General features: G+C 34.8%; 2 protein-coding genes and 1 pseudogene across 2 annotated transcripts; all 3 read left to right on the top strand.

Annotated features, from left to right (window-relative positions):
• The first annotated feature begins 315 nt into the window (after nt 1–315).
• LOC102521139 (olfactory receptor 4A5-like) lies at nt 316–1263 on the top strand. Its single transcript, XM_006193864.2, has one exon. It carries the CDS (start codon nt 316–318, stop codon nt 1261–1263), a length of 948 nt encoding a protein of 315 aa, XP_006193926.2.
• A 10540-nt stretch (nt 1264–11803) lies between these two features.
• LOC116666652 lies at nt 11804–13004 on the top strand (annotated as a pseudogene).
• Nucleotides 13005–19830: 6826 nt separating this feature from the next.
• On the top strand, nt 19831–20757 carry LOC102516842 (olfactory receptor 140-like). The gene has a single exon (XM_014567302.2). It carries the CDS (start codon nt 19831–19833, stop codon nt 20755–20757), a length of 927 nt encoding a protein of 308 aa, XP_014422788.2.
• Nucleotides 20758–21563: the final 806 nt, after the last annotated feature.

The raw sequence follows: 21563 nt of genomic DNA, 5'->3' as shown, positions 1-21563 counted from the left end.
TGTTGGTCTTTGACTACACTTCTCTATAGAAGATCCACCAAACATAGAGATATAACCTCTTATTTGTGGTCCCAACACAATCATCTGAGGAGAAATAGAACTGTCAAGGGAAGGTGTGATGGGTTTTTGGAAGAAGAATTCAATAGATATTTACCAAATGCTTATTGTGTGCAAACCACCATAGACAAACAGACACACAGACACACAGATATGCTCTGTAATGTAGCAGATACATTCGTAGTCATGTTCACAATCTCATTACAGGTTTGGGTCTCCTGATCTCTCATCCCTGACACCGGCCTCGTAGATGACTAAATGGGACATAGCAACAATCTAACAGAATTTGTTCTGCTGGGCCTCACTCAGAATCCTGAGAGGCAAAAAGCATTATTTGTCTTGTTTTTGCTCATCTACGTTGTGACGATGGTGGGTAACCTGCTCATTATGGCGACTGTCTTTGCCAGCCCCTCCCTGGGCTCCCCCATGTACTTCTTCCTTGCTTGTCTGTCCCTCATGGATGCGGTTTACTCCACTGTCATTTCACCCAAGTTGATTAGAGACTTACTCTGTGGTAAAAAGACAATCTCCTTCTCAGTTTGCATGGGACAGCTCTTCCTAGAACATTTATTTGGGGGCTCTGAGGTCTTCCTCTTGGTGGTGATGGCCTATGATCGCTACGTGGCCATCTGTAAGCCACTGCACTACTTGACCATCATGAATCGGCAGGTTTGCATCCTGTTGCTGGTGGTGGCCTGGGTCGGAGGTTTCCTGCACTCCGTGGTTCAGCTTCTCTTTGTCTACAACCTCCCCTTCTGTGGCCCCAATGTCATTAACCACTTCATCTGTGACATGTACCCATTGTTGGAACTTGCCTGTACTGACACTCACCTTGTGGGTTTCACTGTGGTTGCCAATGGTGGAGCAATCTGTATGGTCATATTCATCCTTCTACTAACATCCTATGGGGTCATCCTAAATTCCCTTAAAACTCACAGTCAGGAAGGGAGGCGCAAAGGCCTGTCTACCTGCAGTTCCCACATCACAGTCGTGGTCCTCTTCTTCGTTCCCTGTATTTTCATGTATGTGAGACCTGTTTCCAACTTTCCCATTGATAAATCCATAACTGTGGTTTACACTGTCATCACTCCCATGTTGAACCCTTTAATATACACCTTGAGAAATTCAGAGATGAAAAGTGCGATGGCAAAACTCTGGGATAAAAAGTTAACTATGGGTAGAATCAGAATGTGCCACGCACACTGAACACATTTGTCACTAATCCTAAAGCAACGAACAGGCAGTAAATTCTAACCATGGATGATTTAGTCAATTCAATAGACTCCACAGAGATGCTTTTCTTTGTTTATACAAAAGCATCCAAAAAGTAGAATAAATTGTCCTTTGAGGTTAGAATCAATCTAATAGAGAAGTTCTGCAGGATGAATAAGAGACACAGCTTTTTGTCCTATTACAAGAAAAAATAAACTAAGTACACCCTGTAACTTTATTTTTCACAGTTTATACTAAATTGGGATTTTAGAAGGGAGAGTTGTAAAAAAACAAGCTAACCTTTAAAATTTACTTTACTTTCAAATTAATGGGAAAACAATTTGGCTAATATTTAGACAAATTTCTGAGGGCCAAAAAAAGTGGTTTTTAAATTTTAAAGTGTTAATTTTTTTTTTTTTTTTTTTTTTTTTTGGCACAGCAACTTTCTGTAGCTGCATAATGCATTCGTCTTTAAGATGACTTCTGTTCCTCAGGTCAATGTCTTTGAGTTTGTAGTGCAGGATATTCAGATGGGAGAGGTTACTGTGTTCATTTAAAGATACGATCAGTGAGCTATTTTGTTAGATGGGATGTGGTTGATGATGAAAACAGATTCTGGTTCTTGATTAGAGGATAGAAAACCACACTAATCCAAGTTGTCAATATATTTTCACGCTCTTCTTCATTAGTTATTATGAACATCTTTGCCACTCTTCACATGGTAGACAGTACTTCTTATTTTGTCTTAAAGATACTGAAGATATAGGAAAGAGATGTGTTATTTTGCATAAGCAGTGTATTCCCTAAAAGTCATATTCAACATAAATACTTTTTACTTATAGACTTAATAATCATTTGTTTCTGTGTAAACAGAATTTTGTTTTTCAATTTTATGTAAAATTATCAGGTTTTTCTCAGTGTGCAGTCCCTTCTGGAATATCTCAAATTAGGAAGAAGATAGATTTGCTCTCATTGTATTATGGAATATTATCTATGCTTTTTAACGATTTTCTTTTCTAAAAAAAGATTTTAGACTTTTTCTTACTTTAAAATTTTATTGTGTATTTTCATGCATATCCATTAATATATGCAATTTATATCTGTTTTGTAGCATCTTACCTAGAATATGATCAATATCACTGAAACTACTGATGTATATTTCCCCGACTCCCTTCCTTTGTCTCTTCCCAGAGATAATCTCAATGCTGAACTTTTTGTTAACCATTGATGAAAATAGTTTAACTATATATGTATGTATTCTTAAAGTATATTATTTGGAGTTTCATATTCTTTATTAAAATTATGTTATGCAGTATGTGGCTTTCTGAATCTTTTACCGACAATGTCAATTAACTTTTCTAAGATTTGATCATATGACTGCACATTTCTCTAGTCCCACAATTTCCCCTGCTGTATGTTATTCCACGTCTGAATAGACCATCCAGTCAGTGGTCATTTGGGTTATTTCCAGTTTTCGATATTGCACATGGTGCTGCTATAAACATCCTGAAAGAATGTCTTTTGTGTTAAGTAGTGTTTACAAGTTCACAATCACAGATAGTTGCAATTTTCTTCTAAACCTGTATTATCAGGTGAATTCCTGTCAACCGTGTGAAGCAGATCCATTAGTCCACATCCCAACCAATACTTGATATTGTCAGATGTTTAATGTTTTTGCAAATCTAATGAGTATAAGACTATGACTGTATTACGGTTTTATTTTTCAATCCTTACTGCTACTGAATTTGAACATATTTGCATGTTTATTAAACATTCATTTTTTCTCATGTTCTATTCAACATGTATTCATGCTTTTGTCAATTTTTCTAGTAGGTTGTTTTTCTGTTATCATAAATGTATTGGAGTTCTTTAGGAATGCTCTGTACTAATTCTTTTTTTGTTTGTATGCATTGCAAAAATCTTTTCCCAGTTTGTGGGGTTTTTTTCTACATTTCTTTCATATAGCTGGATGAATGGAAACTTCTAAATGTAATCAAATTTCTCAGTGTTTATGTGGATTTAAGTTAGCACTTCTATGTCTTTCTTATCATATCATTTCTACTGTATGGCCAGAAAAATGTCAATCAATATTATCTTCTAAAGATTTAAAAAGTTTTGCATTTTTTAGTTTCCAATATTAATCCATTGAACATTGATTTTTATATATGCTGTAAAGTGCCCTTTTCATTTTTTTTCCAGTGATGATAGCCAATTGTCTATGCATCACTTATTGAATAACCCATCTTTTCACATATTGAGTTTTCATTCATGTCTGATTCTAGTTCTGGTTTATTTATTACTGTCAACTGATTAATTTTTCTAAACTTGTGTTTATTTATGTAAGTTTATAATAAGTTTTCATGTCTTATAGGACAAGTCTCTCAACCTTTTTTATGAGGTGAAAAAAGTCTTTGTTTTTCCACATACATTTTAATTCAGCTTGTCATGTTGAAAAAAAAGCCATTGGGATTTTTATATTGAAATTGCTTTGAAGGTATTGACAGTTGAATCTTCCTATCCCATATATAACATAACTCTGCACCCCATTAGGCCTTTGAAGTTCTTTAAATTTGAAAAAATTCACAAATAGTCTTTCATATTTTTAATAAATGCCTTCCTATGTATTCTTGTTCTATTCTACAGCATTACTGAACATAGATTTTTATAAATATTTCTAACTTTTTATAAGCAAAATTATATCTTATTTTAAGTCAACAATTTGCTTCATTTACTTAATAGTGAAGTATTTTGCCATTGGTACATTTTTATGAATTGCTTTTTCATATATTTTATCTAATTTAATTGGCATGTTCAAAATGTTTTATTGACTTAGGAAAGATTTTATATATTATAGTATAAAACAAAGAACTTCTAGATAGTGTTTTGGTAGTGTGGAAGTGTTATAATTTAACTTTTAATGTTATCAATCACTATTATCAGAGTTTGTGCCTTTTTGACATCAAGGTTATGTAACAATTTATAAATTTTTTTCTACTTTAATTATGTTTTTGTATTTTAAAGCATTAAGTACACATATATGCATCTATGTGTGTGGGAGATTTTACAGAAAGAGAGAAAATGTATGTGTATGTTTGTGTGTGTGCATATGTATAAAGAATTTAAATCTACTTTGCAAATGGTTATCTGTTACCTTAAAACAAAATTTTCAACACAGTTTCCAAAAATCTTACCTACTTACCTAATTTGATATGTCATGTTTACTATATTTAATGTCCAAATGCTTTTGTATTTATTTCTAGGATATTTTCTTTTGACCAGTTGCTTATTCCTAAGCCAATACTCCATTTTTTTTTTAGTTCTTATAAGTAGATTTTAATATCTGCTAAGAGGACTATAACTCAATACTCTTATTAAAGACAAGTTTTTGTGTTTCGAACAATTATTTCTCATGTAAATGTTAGAATAATTTCAGAAGTTGTAGAAACTATGAAAATTTTGACTGACAATGTATTAAATGTCTAATTAATTAGGAAAATAATTGATGTCTTGTTCACATTGAATCATTCTCCATGGAAACATGAAAATATCTGTGTTTACTTAGGTCTTCTTTGATATTCTTCAATAATTCCTTTGTTTTCATCTTATGGGTCTTTCACATCTTTCTGTTTTTTACATATATTTTATAATTTGGATTACATTTATGAAAAATATTCTTTCCACATTCTATTTTCTAAATAATTATAGCTAGCATTCAAGAAAATAACTAATAAATATTTATCAGTTTACTCTTGAAATCAGCCACTTCACTGAACTCTTATATGTATGAGAGATCTTCAGTTAACTCTTTTGGATTTGCTAGAAAGATAATGGTATCTTAATGATTTTTCTTTCTAATAACTTTCTTTAAATATTTTATATCACATTTCTCCTTAATATATTATTATATTATTTGATATAGGAAAACATGGGGTAATGACTGTGAATAGAGAAATCTTGATTCATTTTTAGCTTCAATGGGGATGCCTTGGTATTTTCCCATAAAAAATTTGTTCATTAAAAATTATCATCCCCACCCTGTATGTCAGTGTCCTGACAGGAAAAGATATCACTCTTCAAAGGAACTACTGAAAACTATTTACAAAGAGTTTTCAAGATCAAAGAATTCTGGGTCTTTGACTTGCATTTTCCTAATATCTAATGATGCTGAGCAATTTTTTTTTAATGATTTAAAAGTTGTGTGTGATTTACTCTTTAGTAAATATGAGTAGGACTGTGCTCTACCTTCCTTGGGATTGTTACTTCCTTCTTCTCTTCTTTGCACCCATTTCAGTTTCCTTCATTCTCTCAGGCTTGGACCATAAGTTCCAGAGATCTCTCTGCTGGAATTTGATGTTTATTTCCTTAGGGTTAATTTGAAACTTGTGTATTCTCAGTGACTTATTTATGCTGTATGTGTTAGTTATGTGTGATCTTATGTGCCAATTCTATTGTATTGTATATTGTATTAGATTATGTGTACAGAATATTGTCTATTCTGTTGTGTGTTTTGTTAGATAGTTTGTAGAGACATTCAGATTTAGGGACCTGCCATAGCTATATAAAAGACATCTAAATTTAGCTTTTAATTTTTCCTTCTTCTATTAATTTATAATAATCTCTTTCAAATTATAAGTCCTAATTACTTGTTTCTGCATTTCTTTTTAAGAAAGATTGTTTTCTTTTGCACAAAGTTCTGAGTTCGAATTTTGTATGTGGACATTATTTGAGCTAAATTGAAATTTTATTATGTTGATTAGCCATAATCTCACTCAGTACATCTGCCATACACAAAGACTTTACCTTTTACTTCTCTCCAGTGCCATATTGCATTTGAGAATTTCAAGTATACACTGGTTAACTGAAAATAAAAATTCTTGTTTACACAACCTTATGTTTTTGCTCTTAATAAGTGACTTACTTTTTGGTATTAGAATGCAGTTTTTCCACTTAATTCCCCTAATGTGATTGGCAGGAGAAGCCTCTGAAGATATACAATGTGCTGGAAGGATCTTATGGAAGATCTCAGTTCTCTAGAGCATGATTCCTCAGTGAATTTAATCTTGAACAAGCAGCCCTGGGGACAAACTGTTTTGACAACTCTGAAGTGATTTACTGTTCATTGTTGATTAAGTGCCCAGTCATAGCTTCTCTTACCGGGGGGAAGATTTCTCCTTGAGTAGTAACGTTACAGTCGAAATGTAAAACAAAAGCCATTACTTTACTAGGCATGAATCATATTAAAATAATCATATAAATGCTTAAAAAATATCCAAAATAAAACTTATTTCTTTAATTATTCAGCTCTCTGCATTATTGGCTGAAATAGTATTAAAAGTTTGTTCAATTAATTTGGTCAGTTCAACATAATAATGCTTTAAATTTGTTCTTGATATATATTTTCAGTGACAGCTTTCAAATTTGATGACTTATCAGTCATATCAACTATATATTCTTGAAGCCAGCTCTAAATAATTCTATAATTTAAATTGTAAAGTGTTTATAAAAGTTGAAGAACATGGTCATACCTTGTTCAGGCAGAGAGATATATGTTTATGTGACAAAGTGATTAAGTGTAGCCTGATCTTCTCTCTGCAGTCACACCAGGGTTGATGTGGTGGAAATCCTGCCTCACCTTCATTGAACTAAACATTCATCTTCGAGGACCAAAGAGAATTGGTGAAGCCTGGATTTGGAACAACTGACTGAAGAGGTAATAGAAAACTCAGGTAACATATTCACAAAAACTCTTCCCTTCGATGAGAATCGGGAAAACTGAGTTACTTGAAATAAATTCTGTATCTGTCTTATGAAGCATGTTTTACCATTTAACCTCAAATATTTTATGCCAGAAATGCCAGGAATAATACAGCATGTATGTTTACTCCATTCTGTATAATGCTGTTGGAACAAATGCAATGACAATAATTTTCTCCAATATTTTGTATTACAGTTGTTTAAATGCAAGCTGAAATAGAGACTAAACATAGCCGAGCATAACAAAATATAACAGGACATATATATGATCTTCACATAATCTTTTAGATTGTTTTATATAATTTAGAGAATCTGACAATTATTTATTTTGTACCTTAATATATTGAAGATAATAGTAAGGACCATGATAGCTTTTTACAAATAGTTATCTTGAACATAGTGTTTTTGAATATTCTTGTGTAGACATTTTATTTCTTTTGGTAATTTTTTTTTTTTTTTTTTAGTTTTGGTAAAATATACAAAACACATTATTGTGCTTCCAACACCAGTCTCCATCTCCAGTACTTTTTCATCATCTCAAACTGACACTCTGCATCCGTTAAACTGTAACTCCGCATCTCCTCATCCCCCCAGTCCCCGGCAACCACTGCTGTACTTCCTGTCGCTTAGAACGTGACTATTCCAGGTATCCCAGGAAAGGGAGATCATAAAATATTTGCCTCTTTGTTTCTGGCTCATTGCTCTTATTTCAATCTATTCAAGGTTCGTCCATGTTGTAACATATATCAGAATTTCCCTCCTATTTAAGGCTGACTGATACTCCATCATTTGTATATACCACAACTTGTTTATACATTCACTAGTTGATGGACATTTGGGTTGTTTCTATCTTTTGGCTATTGTGAATAGTGCTGCTATGAACATTGTTGTACAAATATCTGAGTCTCTGCTTCTTATTCCTTTGTGTTTATTCCCCAAATAACATTTTGATATATGAGTTAACAGCTTCTTATTGTAAAAGGAAACTCAAAACTTAAAATGTGAAAGCTTGAGTTCAGAGGCATTTACTTACTTGTTAGACTCATTGAGCTATACTTACACCTTATTGGAAAGTGAATTTTAGTGTCTGTGAAAATTCATGAATTGTGCTAGATACAGGATCTACAAAAATCTCAAAGAAAATACCAACATCTATTTCTGCCTGTGGGTTAATGACATGGATATTTTCTCATTTTTATAAATATTGTGAATAAAACAGGACACATTGCAGTACACAGACAGTTGATCTCTTAATTTATGGAAAGATTCCCTCAGATATAACTTAGTTTTAATGATACATTTCAAAGTGGAGAATGAGATATGGAGAAAGACACACAAGGGAATCTGGACACAGTAATGTGAGTGGTAAAACTGGATGGCTTCCATAATTGCATATGATAATGACACACTCAATCCATTCATCCATCCCTCAGGAAATGCTCCTTTGGATAACTAGAAAAGAGAGGGGACATTGAGGAAACTCATGTAAAACTAATTGTTGAGGTGTGGCACCAAATTTATATGAGGAAACAAAAAGTAGTAAATCATATTTTTAATTTATTTAGTGCTTATTACTTATCCATGTTTGGAGAGCTTTATTTGCATTATCCTATTTAATCTCTAAAACCAGCCTATGTGTTGGATACTATTATGTTTCATTATAGAAATGCTGTTGAGTGGTTTTCCCAAGTCACACAGTTGGCATTTTGAGGCTCAAATTCCAAATTGGAATTTAGAACCTGAGTTCTCTTAAAATACACTGCAGCCATTAAGGGCCACCCCGGTAATATTTATAAAACAAAACAAAACAAAACAAAACAAAACAAAACAAAACAAAACAAAACAGACAAAGACTATGTGTGAGATAGGCAGTGTACCATCTCTGATAGCTATTTTTGAGTATTTGTTTCCAAAGTCTGTTCAACCATATTTAGGGTTTAGTGTTGGCATTTTTCTTTTACAATGAAGAAATTCACTTGGGAAATGTGATATTTCTTTAAAATTTATCTTTTTAAAATCTAATGAGCTAGTTAGGCGTATATTAGAATCTCAAAATTTTTGCTACATCATTTTAATGGTCACTACTCACTCATTAAGAAAAAGCCATTGGTTACATGGGAAGCAGGTTTTACTATATAAACAATTAAATATAAACATGGTTAGACAGGAATTGTGATCATATGTTTCAAAAGGATCTGCACTGAAACTCAAAATTTCAGTCTTTAACTTCCAATATCTTGCTGATTGTGTTTTCCAGTATTGCACACCTTACAAACCAAATGGTTTGCTTCCCCACCTTATGTTGTTGAATTTGGCATAGTGTAGATCTGCTTGATTTACCTTATTTTATTTGTCATTGTGGGATAGTTATCATGATCTACGTTTTGAGCATTCTTTAAAGAGTTACCATTTCTCATTGAAATTTGAAGAATCTCACAAATGTTTGAAGCAGATATATTAGTTTTTTAACAACATCCGATATTGATAAGGTTTGGAATTTTGTATCATTCCCAGTTGAGTTAATAGCTTTGAACAGCTTAGAGTAATAATTAGGTCACTTAAATGCATAAGGCATGCTCAGATTCTGGAGATACAATTATTAATAACGCATGTTTGCTGTCCCAACAGACCCAACAATGATGGTGGAAAACCAGCTGTAAACACATAGGTGTTGTAAGTACTTACAGGTCCAAGGGTTAGGCTCTGCTACTAGACATTATCTGTTGCATGCTCAGACAACTCCTATGGAAGGCGGGTATTTACTTTTCATCATAAATGCAGGTACAGCTTGGTAATTGTGAGTGGAGATATTTAGGTGTATAATAAGTGCACATCCAGAGCCCTGAAGATGGAACTCCTTTAGGCAACTGGTTGCTTATACTCATGCATCTTAAAGTTGAGAATTTGATTTTCTCATTTTCCTTTGATCCAGAAGTATAAAGATTCTGAGAGGCAAATCCTGGAGCTAATGCTGAGTTACCCTCTAATCCATCTCTGAATCTATAGCTCAGGAAATCTGAAATTCCTCTACTCCCAGCTCAGCAAGTTCCCCAAACTCAAACTGTTGACCAGTTTCAAAGCATATTTTATTCAGCTTAAGATCTTTGTCATTTCCGATCTGCCTATTCTCAGTCATCTCGCATTTTTTCTCTTCTACACTTTTATTCTCTCTCTGATGTTCGAGTACAAATTGGCTTGCCAGAGGCACAAATCTCCTGCTCTCCACAAATGACAGTCTATAAATTAACACTGAAAAGGGGCACATAATAATTTTGCCAAAATGAAGTAACCTACACATTACATGTAAAATTGCACTGGATCATATCTGAAAGACCCCACAAAGTTTTATTTTCCACAAGCGAGAGTGAATGGCCTGTATTCCACACAGCCTCAGATAACCAAGAATTTACAATATGAACAAAATAACTAGTCTAATATACTCATTACTTTAATAGCCAAATAACCTTTAATACATACTAATTCATTCTGGTTAATATAAAGGTGGACTGCCAGCAAAAGTGTTCACATGCCACTTAGGATAAAGATTTCAATGACAAGAATTCGGAAACTCACACATCTGGAAAGACTATCACCTTTCAGTAAGAATAGGAGTTGGGACATGATTTTTCCAGGATGCCTGCACAAAATTAAATAATATTTCTAGATTTTGGGTACAGAATTCTTTCCACTATACTGTGATTCTGCCTAAAATTTTTATTTTGGCACTCTTAATTGAGTTCTGGCTAGCAATATTTAATTCTAAACAATTTTGGAAAGTAGGGAAAATGTCTGTGTAGTACACATTCACTGAGACTTGTATTGTCTGTTTTTTCTTCCAATAGCCTAAGTTGCAATTAATGTCAATTTAGTTGTGTGTGTGTGTGTGGTTTGTGTGTATGCTGTTTGTGTGTGTGTATTTTTAAATAAAATATTGTTTTCATTGTACTTTATTGGGTAGGAAGAATTTTATACATTTATCTCTGCTCAGTTGCTCTCTTATAGTCTTGAAATTCATTTTACTTAAATAGAGTTTAATAAGCATTTAATGAGCACTCATGATGTGCCTGGTTCCTTCACTGATGTGGGTGACTTACTCTGTTTCTGTAGCTCATAGTAACTCAGAAAGGCATCTATCTACACATCAGCCTGTGATTCTATGCTCCATGCCTGGGCATTGCTTTACATAAATATATAAGTAAAGATGTTAGGAATGGGATTGATCTCATGCTGGACCTCAGAGGCCAAAACATACTCAGGGAAAAAAGAAACAACATATAAAGTCAAAAAGGAAGTCTTTGAATTGTGTTGCTTGTGGTGGAATCTAAAAAAAGGTGACACAAATGAACTTATTTACAAAACAGAAACAGATTCACAGACATAGAAAACAAATGTATGGCTACCAAATGGGAAAAGGGTTGAGGACGATAAATTAGAAGTTTGGGATTAGCAGCTACAAACTACTATATATATAAAATAGATGAACAACAAAGTCCTTATGCTGTACACCAGAAATTGACACGATGTTGTAAACCAACTATACTTCAATTAAAAATTTAGATAAAAAGGGACTATATTCATTAGCTTGCAATAACCTATAATGAAAAAGAATATGAAAAAGAATATGTGTATATTTATAAATGTACGACTGAATCACTCTACTCTACACCAGAAACTAATACAACATTGTAAAATCGCCAAACTTCAATTTAATAAAAGGAAAAAAATGTCATCTCTGTGAGAGAGATTCTGGAGAAAGCAGCTTTCTTATTGTGTAGTAGATCATCTCTCAGATATGCCTCCCAGTTAGAATACGGACATCTCGTCGCTGTAGTTGAAGCAAGGAATTTGTGATATTGGATAGAGTGCTTGTGGGAGGAGATTCCAAAGTCTCATTGTGTGAGCCCTTGTGGAGCAAACACTGTGCAGTAAGACATCACAGTTTTGACAGAAAGCTTGCAATCTTCTCCAAGTCATTATCGGCCCTTTTGTTTGCAGACTCTGACACCTGATCAACACCTTCAGATCACCATGGAAAACAGGAACAATGTGACTGAGTTTGTCCTGCTGGGGCTCACACAGAACCCTGAGATGCAAAAAGTTCTATTTGTCCCCTTCTTACTCATCTACCTCGTGACCATAGCAGGCAACCTGCTTATCATGGTGACCATCGTGGCCAGCCGGTCCCTGGGTTCCCCCATGTACTTTTTTCTGGCTTATTTATCATTTATAGATACTGTCTATTCTACTGCCATTGCTCCCAAAATGATCACTGACTTGCTTCATCAGAAAAAGACTATTTCCTTCCAGGCTTGTATGACTCAAGTCTTTATAGATCATCTGTTCGCTGGTGTTGAAGTCATTCTTCTAGTGGTGATGGCCTATGACCGATACATAGCCATCTGTAAGCCTCTTCATTATTTGGTCATCATGAATCGGCGGGTATGTGTTCTCATGCTGCTGGTGGCCTGGATGGAGGCTTCCTGCACTCACTGGTTCAATTTCTCTTCATTCATCAGCTCCCCTTCTGTGGCCCCAATGTCATTGACAACCTCCTGTGTGACATGTACCCCTTAATGAAACTTGCTTGCACCAACACCCACCTCATCGGACTCTCCATGATGGCTAATGGAGGGGCAACCTGCACTGTTGTCTTCTTCATTCTCTTAGTTTCCTGTGGGGTCATATTACACTCCCTTAAGATGCATGGTGCGGGAGGAAATCACAAAGCCTTCTACACCTGTGCATCGCATATGACGGTGGTCATTTTATTCTTTGTTCCTTGTATCTTCTTGTATGCAAGGCCTAGTTCTACCCTTCCCATTGATAAATTCATGACTGTGGTTTTAACTTTCTTAACTCCCATGTTGAACCCCTTAGTCTATACCCTGAGAAATGAAGAAATGAAGAATGCTATGAGGAAACTTTGGAGTAAAACTGTGACCTTAGCAGGAAGAGGGCTGTATCCTTCATGTAGGACATGATGTTCATTCTATTACAGAATCAATAAATGCTTTCATTATCAATGATTGCACTTAAAAAATCATTTCCTTTGGGTTATGTAGACTACTTATTGCTGAAACAGCTATAAAATCAATTTTTATCTAAGTGGAATGGTTTATAGTCCTTTGAGACCAAATGAATTGCATAGGTTTAATCCCTTGTGATATAATCTCTTGTATAAGTAATTATACTGTATTTTTTTTCTGGTTGTTGTTATAATGCCCATTGAAAAAAATAGACTTTGTTCTTTTAAAGCAGTTTCAGGTTTACAACAGAATTGAGCAGAAAATACAGAGTTCGCATATAGCCCTCTCCATCCACACATACATACTCCCCTACCCTCAACATCCCTCATCAGTGTGGCATATTTGGTACAATCAATAATCATACTGTATTAAGATCCTTTAGTGACAAAAGTTTTTTGGTTTTACTTCAACTTCTTTTTCTGGAGCAATCACTGTCCTGGTACAGAAAAATATGACCTAATAGAACTTGTTCCATTTTTATCAAAGAGAATGAAATTTTGAAATTAAAAATTCTTATGGCTAAAAAATTTTAATCTAAAAATAAATGTCCTGGTCAAATTAAGTAATTTAAAATTTCACAGCACATGATCACAGCTGAGGATAAATCCATAAGAAATAAACTTTGTTAAATGTAAACTGTGATGGTAGCATATAGTTGATTTTGTGCATTCTGACACAGTTTAGGCTGAAAAATTAAATTATTCAACCCAGTTCTTTGCATCTGGATCAAATGGCCTCCACCAATTCTTGCAATACATACTTAAGTCGTTCATATCACATAGAGCTCCAGAGTCCGCCTACATTAAATTAAACTGTCTGGGTTCAGGATTTCCTTTTTAAATGCAACAAATGTTTAACATTTGGGGTACACATGATCTTGTACACAAGGAATGCCTTTCTCATTCTCTGTAAACTATGTTCTTGACTTCAGTGATAAATCAAAGGTGTCTTTCTGTTTACAACTGCTCTATAGCAATTTGGGGGATCAAATACTATATACAGACATCAGTTTTTTAAGGCTCTGGCATTACATGTTTCTGAATAGAGTCAACCCACAACATAGATACTAAGGCATAAAATATGTCTTCATCATTTTCTCAATTTGTAACTGGATTCATTTAGTGTACTTAGCAGTATTAATGCCTCCATGTATTTGACACATATTAAATAAATGCCAGACACATATTGAATAAAGTTTCATTAATTCTTCAGTGAAGGAAATATAAAGTACTCTAGAAGTTTAATCTGAGGGAAATCTGATATGGTGAATTAAATATTTCAAAAATATTAGAACTGAAGGAGCTGACACGTGACTACTGGAGTGAATGAGGTTGGGATCAAGGACCTCCCCCCTACGCTATTATGCAGATATGAGGAAGCTGGAATCATGATGAAAGATCTCTGCATCTACTTCTCAAAGTCCTTCCACGCTGTGCATTTAAAAAGATAATTCTCTTTAAATTTATAAAGTTTTTCCTTTTACATTCACGTTTCTAACTCACATGAGATACACATTTTCAGCTATGGTGTGAACTGGAAATACACTTTCCTTATTTATCATTAGGATAAATAAAAGTTCCCAGCATGTTTATTGAATAGTCATTCTGTTTACAGTACCCTGCAATATCACTATATAAAAATTCTATATACCTATTATTCTATTTCTTAACTTTATATTTTGTTCAGTTAGTATATCCATAAGCCAGTCCTACAATGTCTAATGTACCACAGTGTTTCAGATACTAGGGAGCTCCTTGTGCCTGGGTGTCCTCCAACAAAAGCTCGGGGACCAAATGTCAGAAGGTGTTGAAGAAGGATTTGAATATCTTTGTAAGAAGCTGAAATAGATATCTTCAAAGGTTTACTCTTTGTATACAATGAAAAAATTAGCATGTTTCTTCTCCTCTTATACACCATGAAAGAAAATATTTTATGTTATTAAAAAGCTTTGGATTTATCTGAAACCCAAATATAAATTTCTCATCGCCATACTATTGATATTTTCTTTACATGTTAATACAGAGGATTAATTATTCCACAGTTGATCAAGAAAATATTTCTCAGCTGAAGACTTACCCAAATTATAAGGCTTTGTTGTGAATTAATTTTGACTCTTTTCAAAAATGAAGTATGCTACCAAAATACAAACGTGTGTGTAGGTCGTAGACATACTTACAGTTTCCTTTTTTAACAGAAAGATTCAGCCTCCCACTTCACGGGTACCAGGTTCTGTTGAAGAAATCAATGGACTCCATGATGTAACAATATTTAGCAAACATATTAGGGTTGTGAAAACATGATGGAGAATAAGAAAACTAGCTTCAGAATCAGGAGATATGGGTTTTATGTCACAGTATGCCCTCATCATATTCCATAACCTTTACATGAGTTCTGCATTTCTATAAGTAGTTCACTTAGGTAAGTTGGAAGGTGCTCCCAAGTTCTGTGATTCTGCTCATGCCAATATTTACTTATCATAAATATCACCTCTCCAAACTTTTCTATTCCTGGTAAACAACTGCAGAGATATCCTTTTGGTGTAAAATTGTCTCTGGGTTGGAATAAGGCAACGTGAGCTCTGCTCTTGAGTGCCTCTTTGTTTTGAGAACATGCTCTTCTACCTAGTGAAATGCATGAAGCTGTTCTAAGAATACTTTGGTAGATATTAGTCTCTGAAACTATCGAAGTTCAAACCATTCCTCACCTAATTTCTGATCAACTGTGATAGGATTCATATATATTTTCTGATGCTTTCATTTGGATTTACCCTTCTTCAAGTTTGAAAATCTGTGTCACTGTCTCTCTGGAGTTCTAAACCCTTCTGTACTTGGATTCGTATTTTGGAAAAGACCTTCCTGGCATGGCTCCAGGAACTCTTCTTTTGAAAAATTATTTTCATGAACAACCTTCACTGATTTAGACCTAACTCTGTCCTCTTTCCATTTCATGCTACTCTCTGGAGCTTGGGGAGCTAGGCTAGACAGGGGTTGGGTTTCTAAAGCAATCTCTCTAGCCAGTACTGCAGCTGTTTAAGTGAGGCTGGATGACCACTTAATGGGCCATTATGAGTAGGTTTCAAGCTTTTATGAGGTTGAGAATGATGGCTTTGTACATGCTAATTCTCCAATCTGATTCTGGGTTTCATTCTGGAGCTGAAAGACAAGTTCAAGACATTTTCATGATGACACTGAAGGAAAATCCATATTCCTTATAATCCTTTAGATAGTTTCAAATCTTCATTCAAATTGTCTTTGGCATCTGCCATCACAGATATTATTATGGCACTATAATATTACAGTGTCTAGTCAAGATAGGCTTAGTCATGTGGTTTCAGTTTTCTTAAATGCTTTTCCTTCATGACACATGCTGCTCATAATGACCACATTCTCTGTAGCCAATGCAGAGTTATGTTCAATTTGTTTTTCTTTATATTAAAGCAAGCATATTTGAACATGTGGTCATTATGGTAAATGGGGAAATTAATGAATTGAATTGAATTGAATTTATTAAAATACTTTCAAAGATTGGTATTTATTTCTTTTGGTAAATAATTATAATATGCCTCACAGTTGGTGGCAGCATAAACACGTCATACCACTTTAGTTGTAAAACAGTAACTTAAAGATAAGGATCTTGGCCCAGGATTTAGTGGCCTGGCTTCTTATTTTGCCTTGGCAAATGGCATTCTGATTCTGTCTTCTATTTCCTTATAATAAATTGTGAATATTGATGCTTACATTTTTTCTACTCCATAGGGATATTATGAGATCAAATTTAAATAACTGAAATAAATGCATTTTACCATCTCTGAATATAACTGGAGAATGGAATTATTTTTATCATTGGCATGAGAATCTAATTCCAGAACTGGCACATGAAACAACTACTTTGAAGAAATACTGTGAATTTTATCTGCTGTGAAGTGCTAATATTATAATAGGGTTCATAATTTATCACTTAATCTGAAAATAATACTTAAAATTATGGTTACCATGAATGGTAGGTCACTTAAAAATTCAATATTATAATAAACATTTTAAAATCAGATAGTTACCCAACTAAGTGTTTAATTTATGTAATATTAAATATTTAGACTCCATATTTAAAATCATTTACTATCAAATAGCCAATTTCATAAGTGATTAACTTGTTTTTCTCTTGTCATAGTGTTTTGTTTTCATGTAGACTTAAGGGTGCAATTCAAAATTAAAGAAGAATGCTATAAGAATTCTCCACTGAAGTTCAGTTTCCTTTCTTGAGATAATTGTGTTTTTGGCAAGATCTAAAATGATGGTGAAATACTCCTGAGGTCCAATTAGCCACAAGTAAGAAACATCATAGAATTTGACTACAAATGGGATATGTGGTAGCACTTTTAAGGCTCAAGAGAAAGGTCTTATCCAGGTGCCACTTATAAATCAGCAAACACGCTTGGTAGAGATGAGCTAGTTGTCATTTTTTACTTCACAACTTTCTTGTTGAACTATCAGCTTCCTGGGGCCCTGGCCATGGAGCTATGTCAGACAACATCATAGGTGAGATTTTTTTCCCCCGGGAAATTGTATAATCATAGAGTTTTAGTGGATTTTACAAATCACATATCCCCCACCAGTCTAAGATATAAATCTCTTTTCAGCATATCAAGCATCAAGAAAGTTAGAATCAACTATAATATTACCAACTTGGCAGAAAAAATATTTTGAGGTATTTTTTCTCATTGATATATATTTAACACCTGTGTTTAAAACTGCACATTATTCAAAGAGATGCAGGATACTTTATTAGCCATTTCTCCAATACGGAACATAACATATAGTTTCTAAATTTTCCACAGCTCCCAATAATTTTGTTAAACATATTTTAAAAAATAATTTTTCCATCTAAAATATGTTTTCCTTTAGGGCTTATTCCTAGAAAGAGTATTGTGGAGTCATAGGGAAAAGATGAATTAAATTCTGTTTTTTCATAGTTATGTCTAAGTCAGTTTCAATAATTATGTCTAATTCTTACTTTATGTACACTCTTTTCTCGTCTGCTGGGGGAGTCAACCTGAGAATAAGGGAATGCAATGAATCTGCTGCCCTTTTTTCTAAATGTGTGTACAATTTTCATCTTGGATAATTTGAAAATAAAGCTCTTTATTCACTTAACTTTTTTTTAAAAAAAAAAAAGGAATAGTTTTTGGACAATATATTTTATTATATTTATGTTTTCTCTGTTCTTTGGGAAATTTATGTCCCCACATTTCTATTCTATTAGTAATGCAATGTCCTCTAACCAGGAATGACAGATGATGGATGCTATGGGAAGACCGGAGAAGAAGGCAGGAGAATGCCTGTAGCAGAAACATAAAGGGGTGGGAAGGTCATTCACATCATGAAGGGATGAGCTGCTGCTATTTGGTAATAAAATGTCAGGGAAGGGATTACTAAAGGCGCTTCACAAAGACACTTTCTGTAACTTTATGTGAACATGCATACATTAATATACACAGTCAGGGTCCAATTAAGATTTGTTGAATGAATGAATTTGTAAAAAGGTATTTATAGTAAGTAATAGAGTTTATATGTGTTTGTCTATATATATATATATATATATATATATATAGTACTTTATCTTATCTAGCAGACTATTTCCTTCTGTTTTCCACATTAAATTTCTATTTTCACAACTTTGGAAATAGGGATTTCCTTTGCTTGATAGATCCTATTGTATTGAACACCTATGAAAGATGTTTTTTTCAATCCGGTTCTACAAAAGCTGTAAATTTACTGTATGTGACTATGTAAAGTTGTATGTGGAACATAATTTTGAAGAATTAAAAAAATTAATTAACAAATACTATAATTACCTTGAAAGTAAAATGACCCAGTAATACACTCTTTCTTATAGGCAAGAGCATTTTGATACTTAGCTTATAAAGTATGTCAGAAATTAACCTGGAATGCAGCTTCCTTTCACAAGTTTATTTATGTTTCTCATAAAGTAGAGAGCAATGATAAACAGAGCAGGAGGATGAGAACACTTGAATTCCTGGTTCATTTATGGTCTGGGGAAGCAGACGTATTCTCCCCCATGGAGAATGGCAATTCACCAAGCACTTCCTCCTCAGCTAACAGGTTCCAGGCAGGGAGGACATTATGCCAGGCACTGTGGTAGGTGCAGTGGGGAAACACACCTGAACAGCTTATGTGTTCTGGTAGGTACCAGGGAGAGCGTGTTGCCAACTACTTACATACATTTCCCTAAACTGCCTGCTTATGGGAGATACATATTTATGGTGTCTTTCTTCCCACAGTTAGAGCTGAGGGTTCAGGTGTGAATTCTCATGGAAGAGGGAATGCTTCTAACCTCTATGCCACATCTCTCAGCTTACAAGATCCATCTGAGAATAACAGTTTGTAACCTCACAGACACAGAGGAGGGCTCAGAATCATGGGACACAGACATGACTTAGCAGAGTCACATGGAGCTGGAGACAGAAGGGGAATCCAGATCTCACGAGGACAGCTTAGGGTTTTCTCAGTAAATGACTCATCAGATGTTGCCCTATAGATGTTATACAGGCGACAGGTACTAGGTGTCTGAAGAGATGGAAAGAATCATGGAGGAAGTAAGAGAGAATTAAAACAAGCACTGAGGCAAAGAAACGCTCCACAGGTACAGTGACTGCTCTGCTTTTGTGCCAAGAAATTCAAACCACGATCCTTTCATGATTAATGGGTATCATTCTTTATCTCTTGCTAGGTAGTTCAGGCCCCAAGAAGGTGTTGCTTGCTGAATGGCTCTCCTCACGCCTCCCAACAATGTGACTGAATTTGTTCTCTTGGGACTCACGCAGGATCCACACTTGCAGAAAATACTCTTCTTTGTCTTTTTGCTCGTTTTCCTATTTACCGTGTTGGCCAATCTGCTCATGGTCATCACCATCTCCCTCAGCCCTGCACTTTCAGCTCCCATGTACTTCTTCCTCACCTACTTGTCCTTCATAGATGCTTCCTACACATGTGTCACCACCCCCAAAATGCTCATTGACCTGCTGCACCAGAGGAAAACAATCTCCTGGGGTGGCTGCCTGACTCAGCTCTTTGTGGAACATTTCCTGGGAGGATCAGAAATTATCCTCCTCATTATCATGGCTTATGACCGCTATGTGGCCATCTGCAAGCCTCTGCACTACACGACCATCATGCGACAGGGGCTCTGTCAGCTCCTAGTGGTGGTGGCCTGGATTGGGGGCATCCTGCATGCCACTGTGCAGATTCTTCTCATGGTCAACTTGCCATTCTGTGGCCCCAATGTCATTGACCACTTCATGTGTGATCTCTTTCCGCTGTTGAAGCTTGCCTGCAGCGACACCTACAGGCTTGTAGTGGTGGTGGCAGCTAACAGTGGGGGCATGTGCTTACTCATTTTTTCCATGCTACTCATCTCCTACATAGTCATCCTGAGCTCCCTGAAATCCCACGGCTCTGAAGGGCGACGCAAGGCCCTCTCTACCTGTGGCTCCCACTTTATAGTTATGATACTCTTTTTTGTCCCTTGTATATTCACCTACACACGTCCTGTGGCCACCTACCCTGTAGACAAGTTGGTGACTATGTTCTTTGCAATATTCACTCCTATGTTAAATCCTATCATTTACACAGTGAGAAACACAGAGGTGAAAAATGCCATTAGGAGTTTGTTGAAGAGGAGGGTAATTTAGGCTATTCATGATGCCAAGAAAGTGAGGATTTATATGAATATAGAGGATTATATTTATCATAAAACATGAAAGAAAATTAAAAATTTTGTAGATCATTGACAGAAAAATTAAAGCCCAGAAACTAACATTCACTGAGTATATAAAACATGGCTAGTCCCTTTGCTGATGTTTTTAATAATTTTTAATGTATTTTATTAAGGCTTCAACATTCAAGTGCCTAGATTCAGGATATGCAATGGAAAGAACATCTATAAATCCTTGGTTTGATGATTCTACAGTATGTATTTCTGCAGAGCCTCACTGCTACTTTACTAAATTCTTTATACATATGTTACTTTGATGAAACTGACTTTGCCATAGGTGTAGCGATCTATTTCAGCAGTACAGGATTTCCTCACGTTCCAAAAGTTGGCATTACACCACTTGTTTTTTTAACAAAAGACCTACATTTGGGCTTGTTTTCACTAACTGAAATAAATCTGAAGAGGACTTCTGCTTTTGTGAAAACAAAAGCTATTACTATACTAACGTTGGCTTTTCTCCATGATACAAACTTTAGGAAAGCAGATGACACCTGTAATGCTCCTCTATGCATGTGGGAAATACCAGGTCATTCTACATTATTACATAACTCTTCATAAGTCAAAGCTTCTCTGATTACAGCACGCCAACTTGTGTTACTTCAAACAGATATCCCTTCCTCAAACTCACTGTTCCTCTGGGGCTATTTCTTCCATAATTTTACCATATGGTTATGCTTGAGCATTGCACACCTGTTTTTGTGGTGACCATTTACTAGCTTATGT

Source organism: Camelus ferus, chromosome 10 (genome assembly GCF_009834535.1).
Source record: "Camelus ferus isolate YT-003-E chromosome 10, BCGSAC_Cfer_1.0, whole genome shotgun sequence".
Lineage (NCBI taxonomy): Eukaryota > Metazoa > Chordata > Mammalia > Artiodactyla > Camelidae > Camelus > Camelus ferus.
The sequence above is the reverse complement of the archived record's forward strand: the minus strand, read 5'-3'. Positions and strand labels throughout refer to the sequence as shown.

What these genes read in the sequence shown, in the direction of transcription:
- LOC102516842 (XM_014567302.2), top strand. Translation starts at nt 19,831, where the DNA reads ATGGCTCTCCTCACGCCTCCCAACAATGTGACTGAATTTGTTCTCTTG.
- LOC102521139 (XM_006193864.2), top strand. Translation starts at nt 316, where the DNA reads ATGGGACATAGCAACAATCTAACAGAATTTGTTCTGCTGGGCCTCACT.